The 6,000-nt window shown below is 32.4% G+C and overlaps 1 protein-coding gene across 1 annotated transcript; it reads left to right on the top strand.

The window, feature by feature from the left end:
- Nucleotides 1-632: 632 nt before the first annotated feature.
- Nucleotides 633-2,953, top strand: LOC147555662 (CBS domain-containing protein CBSX5-like). Its single transcript, XM_086663323.1, has 2 exons — nucleotides 633-1,158; nucleotides 1,916-2,953. The coding sequence occupies exons 1-2, from the start codon at nucleotides 815-817 to the stop codon at nucleotides 2,739-2,741; spliced, it is 1,170 nt and encodes a 389-aa protein (XP_086519449.1). The 5' UTR covers nucleotides 633-814; the 3' UTR covers nucleotides 2,742-2,953.
- The last annotated feature ends 3,047 nt before the right edge of the window (nucleotides 2,954-6,000 follow it).

The following is a 6,000-nucleotide window of genomic DNA, read 5'->3' as shown; positions in this document are numbered from 1 at the left end:
CTCTAGAAACGTAAGACTGGGGGGACCCTAATTCGGAGTTCCAGAACAATCGATTGAAATCTTAGGGTTTTAGTTGTAGATCGCGACCAAGACCGTGGTGTTTCATGCGTCTGCGCCACAAGCCACCCCAAGATTTCAATCGAACTTAAACCCAGAGTGAGATTTCCCCAATATTTTAATTTTAGAGAAACAAATAGAAGATGGTAGTGGTGGACGAAGATGGTCGAGTGGTGGTGGAAGGAGAGGGGGAAGAAGAAGAAAAAAAAAAGAGATGTTGAAAAACAAATCAGTTGAAGGTTGTCGACATATGGTCGACCAACTGTGTGCCAACCACTCGTCCACTCGTTCCGACAAGAGGAAAGATAAAGGAACATTGAGAAAACTTTTTTTAAAAGAACGATAAAAAAAGGATTGAAAATAACGACGATTAAGTCGACTGACAAAAGCATGATCTTGGAAGCCTAATCGGAATACGTGGCCAAATTTACTAGTTGGTCTCATATTGGGACCAAATTGAAATCCACCGTAAATTATTATATCAAAAAATAAAAATTAGTATTTCATAATAAAATAAACATTTTTAAAACTGTTATTCCGGTTATTACAACCTTTATTTCACTAGTTAGTTTGTTATAACAGCTAGTATCTTCTTTTCCAAACACGGTTTCCAAACGTCTAGGGTTATCTCTATCTTCTTCTTACCATCTCCCTTATAAATATCCCCTTCCATTTCATTTGTATTATTACCACCCAAACCCCAGGACCTCCATTTCCTCTATCTCTAGTTTCTCTCTCTAATATACTCTAGGGTTTTATGGCAAATAGTTTTTTGGTTAATGAGGTATCAGACCTCTGTCTTGGAAAACCAGCACTAAAATCTCTATCAATCTCTTCAACCATTTCTGAAGCTTTATCTGCTTTAAAGAAATCGAATGATAATTATATCAGTATTTGGAACTTTGATTACTCATCAAATAAGACTGGATTATTATTTCATGATGATTTTCAATGTCTAGGGAAAATTTGTATGGTTGATATTATTTGTTATCTTTGTAGAGAAGAAAATTTATCTTCTCCTTCTTCAGCACTTCAATCTTCTGTTTCTGTTTTGATTCCTAAAGATTCTCGAATTGTTCGTCATATCGAACCTACCTCAAGGTTTGAATTTTTTATTTGTTTGATCATTTTGGTCTTTTCGATTAAGTCATATTCAATTGAAGTTTTTAAATTAGGTTTTCTTTTCCCCGATTTGATTGTCGATTTAGGGCAAATGCCGGTGAAGTTGGTTTGAATTGCTATGAATTCAATTTGAACTAACATTCACAAATTCGACTTGATGGACAATTTTGGTTTTTCATCAATTTAAGGGAGATATTTGTCAATTTGTTCAGAATTTAGATTTTGTAGCAGTTACATCGCTCAGGAGAGTGTCTAGAGCCTAGATTACATGGGACTGTTTAGGTTTATAAAGTAGGGCCAAGATCTCTAGGTGTGGAAGATAAATCGAGCATGTTCATTTTCACGGTGTTAGTGTTTATTCCGATGGGAAGGCGAATCTTCTGTCTAATGGAGTCATTTTGGATAGGCTCGTAAAACCCTTACCAACAAGAAACCCCATTTTTTTTTGTTTGGATTTGAGTGTCGAAACTGACCACAATATAAAAAAACTGTCAATCTTATGTCACTTGGTGTGGTTTGTGTCTGACGATTATGATCAACTGGAGCGGGAACCATAGCAAATCACATAGAATCTCTGTCTAGAGTCTGTCTGGATTTTCTTGTTCCCTACATTACTCTTTTATTTAGATCTAAAGATTTGCTTATTTCATCATTAATTTGGTTACTTGATTAGAAATTTTTGATAACATTGATTGATTTTATTAGTATTAACTCCAATTCTGTTTTTTTTTTTCAGTTTATTGGAAGCAATTGACCAAGTTCTTGATGGAGCACAAAACCTAGTTGTTCCAATTAAAACCAATCCCAACAGAAAGAAAAAACTTCACAAATCATCATTCTGTTGGCTAACTCTAGAAGACATAATCAGATTCCTCCTCAATTCAATCAGTTATTTTTCCCCAATTCCAGCTTACACAATTAAATCATTAGGGATAATTCAAACTGAAGTCTTATCAATTGAATATTATCAACCAGCTTCATCTGCCATTAAAGCTATTTCCAAAGCTTTGATTCAACAAACTTCTGTTGCAGTAATAGATCAAGAAGGGAAATTGATTGGAGAAATTTCTCCATTTACTTTAGCTAGTTGTGAAGAAACAGTAGTAGCTGCAATGACAACACTTTCAGCTGGTGATTTAATGGCTTATATTGATTGTGGTGGTCCACCTGAAGATCTAATTACATTAGTAAAATCAAGATTAAGAGAAAGAAATTTAATGGGTTTGTTGAATTTACTTGATGAATTAAATAACCCATTAAGTTCATCTTCTTCTTCTTCATCGTCTTCTTCGTCTGATGAAGAATTCGCTTGGTCACCGGTAACTCCATTAAATTCGTCTGGTCGGAGAAGAAGGTTAAGTAAATCAGGTAATTACTCAGCAAGAATGGTAAGAAGAGCTGAAGCAATTGTTTGTAATCCAGAAAGTTCATTAGTTGCTGTTATGATTCAAGCATTAGCTCATAGAGTTAATTATGTTTGGGTTATTGAAGATGATAATAGTTTGGCCGGAATTGTTACATTTTCTGATATGCTTAAAGTTTTCAGGCAACATTTACAGTAAACAAATGAAGAGGTTGGGATTTTTTTCCTCTCATTCTGTTTTTGTTTTATGGAACTTTGTGGGTTTTGTAGTTCTGTATGAAAATGAAGAGAAATGAATATAATTCGAAAAAAAAAAAATCATTTTATAATGAATTTTGATTTAGGAAATTGGGCAGGAGGCCCAATTTAATGTTTTTTTTTTTTATCAAAAAAATAAATTATCTTTTTGTCCTTTTAGGTCCCATATATAGTCTGGAAATAGTCTTGAACGACAATTCTAAAAGCACTCTCATTTTTAATGCCGAAATTGCCCCTACAATTTTAGCTTGCGAAGCTTTGCAAACTGGTTTGCACTGCTTTGCAATCTGGTTTACAGAGCTTTGCAATCCTGTTTGCATTGCTTTGCAATCAGGTTTGCCTTGCAAAACTTTGCACACACTTTGTAAAGCTGTGCAATCTGGTTTGCACTAATTTTCAATTTGATTTGTCTGGCAAAGCTTTGCAATCTGATTTTCAGAGCTTTTGCAATCTGGTTTGCAAACTGATTTGCAATAAGGTCAGTTTCGTCTTTTCCCTATATTAGATAATTTACAAAAATGCCATAGGGAGTTGAAATCTATAAAAAGATGGTAAATCCTTTTTAACCAAAACTCAAAATTTTTAAGAAATTTTGGCCAAATTTCCCGTTTGATTTCAAATTGAGACTATCTGAAATTAATGTTACAAAAGATTTCGAGGAACATGAGATAAAGAGGGATAGGGGGATCGAGACTTGAAATGTAAATGATATACTGTCTCTTAAGCATTATTTGCTCCATCTCAATTGAGATTACTTAAGAGTTACTATGCAAATTGCGTTCCAGAACATGATAATTAATCTTGATCATAGTAAATGAATCTGAGCTATTTCAAAAAATGGAGAATAATTTCAAAATGGTGGGTGCTTTAGGGCATATACTGTTTTGGTTGAGGACATAAAGACTTTAGGTCGATCTCGTTTGACCCAAATTGACCTGAGTGCAACTTAATGATAGGTCTTGAAAATTAACTTGTTTGAGTTTTGCCCCTTTAGCTTCACCGCCGCTACTTCCAACCATTACTGGAACTACCAATCACAATCACCTTGGACCACAACTACCCGTTTTCTCTCTCTGACCTCTCTCTCTCTCTCTCTCTCTTTCTGCCCCTCTATCTCTTTTTCTTGGTCTCTTTGTTCTCTCTTTCTATTTTGACGAAAGAAATCGTTCATTTTTCAAAACTTTTTCGTCTAAGAAGGGGGTAGATTGCGTTCTCAAACAAAGGGGATACGACAAGTTCTCCTTCAGCTCTGAAAGGAGTCAATTTCCTTGTGAAATGGATCTATTTTTTATTTTATTTTATTTTTCTTATTGTTTAAATTTCACAAGTCTAACTCTAAGTCGTCTTTACTATCAAATATACCCGAAATAAACTCTAATTAGCTATTCAAATGAGAAAGAAAAAGAGAAACAATATCAAATTTCAGCCAAATCAATACAAACTTCCGCTCAGATTACAAATCTTAAAAAAGACAAAACAAACACCAGTTAAGTTGTTGAATCTATATTATCCACCAAACCAAATCTAAACTATTGAGCAACTTTAAGAAAGAATAGTCTCTTTTGTTCAAAATATGCTTGTAGTCACAAATATAAGGTGTCTATCTATGAAATAATAGTGGAAGGTAGGTTAGTAAATAAACATTTCTAACCTTTCAACAAAAAAAAAAAAAAAAAATAAACATTTCTAACTTGAAAAAAATAATAATTTCTTAGAACGGGGAATATGAATATGACACAGGTAAGTTTGTCAATATTCGCACAGGAATATCTCTAAGGACCATTAGAATATTCTCATAAAACTAGTGTACTCCATGCTCGAATTGTACTGATAATGACTTCTCAAAAATAAATGTTTTATTATGATCAATAATGTTATTAATGTCCATACCTCCACCAAAATTCGAATATAACTACTTCCATTATTTTCTAGATTGGACCACGCGGTTATTTGTCTCATTGTCTTGTTATTTTAAAGGTTGAATTTCATTTCGTCTTCTCAGATTTAACAGTTTTTATGAAAAATCTATCACTTGACAATGAAATTATTTTGTTGGGTTTCCCTTTTTGCTAGATGGACTGCTCAATTATTTCTTAAGTTTACCGTTATTGTGTCCAAATTTTATTTTAAAGACTGAACTTTTAATAAGACTAGGTATAGTCCGTGCCTCCGGCACGGCGAAACTCATCAGGCGCATTATATAATAGCAACTACAAAGGTCTAGTACACTATGTTGGTATTCTTATATTCCATTTATTCATGATGGGTTGGCCCTGTTTCTGATAAATGTACTATATTCACTAATTTGGTTTGAAGATTGTATGTTATTTCAAGTCCTAAATTTAAAATTATTTCGTATAGTTCTTGATTTGTGCGTCATTCCCTGTCTAGTTTCATCAATCAAAAATACTTCATAAGATATTTACAGAGACATACACAAATGTACTATATTCACTAATTTGGTTTGAAGATTGTATGTTATTTCAAGTCCTAAATTTAAAATTATTTCGTATAGTTCTTGATTTGTGCATCACTACCTGTCTAGTTTCATCAATCAAAAATACTTCATAAGCTATTCACTAATTTGGTTTGAAGATTGTATGTTATTTCAAGTCTTAAATTTAAAATTATTTCGTATAATTCTTGATTTGTGCATCATTCCCTGTCTAGTTTCATCAATAAAAAATACTTCATAAGCTATTTACAGAGACATACACAAATATTATTAGGTGTGTCTTATTTATTTATTTATGTCTCCGCACTTCGTTCAATTTCTCCTCATAAAGTGTAAAATCAAAACGTGTCATAGTTGTTTGTTCAGCAAACCAAAGTTCTATATTGAACTAAGTTGAAAGTTATATAAGTTCAGTCACTTGCTTCAAATTTCATATGAAAAAAAAAAAGTTTCACATTAGTTATCACAGACTTGTCGAAATTTTTAATATTAGTAGTATATGGTACTAATATTAACAAATGTAAGAATAAAGAAAGAAAGCAAAATGACAATGAAGTTCAATGGATAAAAAATGAAGTTCGGAATAGATGAAGTTCAGTGGATAAAAATTACCGAATTCAAAATAAAAAGAAATTAATACTATTTAGGACAATGAATAAATTAAAGCAAATACTAATATTAACAAATGTAAGAAAAAAAAAGCAAAATGACCTTAACTTTTTTCCATTGAGTTAAAAAATATGAA

The sequence above is a fragment of the Eschscholzia californica genome, unplaced genomic scaffold (assembly GCF_041429995.1).
Source record: "Eschscholzia californica isolate CP2 unplaced genomic scaffold, dmEscCali1.0.p SCAF_2, whole genome shotgun sequence".
NCBI lineage: Eukaryota > Viridiplantae > Streptophyta > Magnoliopsida > Ranunculales > Papaveraceae > Eschscholzia > Eschscholzia californica.
The sequence above is the reverse complement of the archived record's forward strand: the minus strand, read 5'-3'. Positions and strand labels throughout refer to the sequence as shown.

Coding starts and splice junctions, on each gene's coding strand:
- LOC147555662 (XM_086663323.1), top strand. CDS start 815: ATGGCAAATAGTTTTTTGGTTAATGAGGTATCAGACCTCTGTCTTGGA. Junction 1,159..1,915: donor CATATCGAACCTACCTCAAG/GTTTGAATTTTT, acceptor TTTTTTTTTCAG/TTTATTGGAAGCAATTGACC.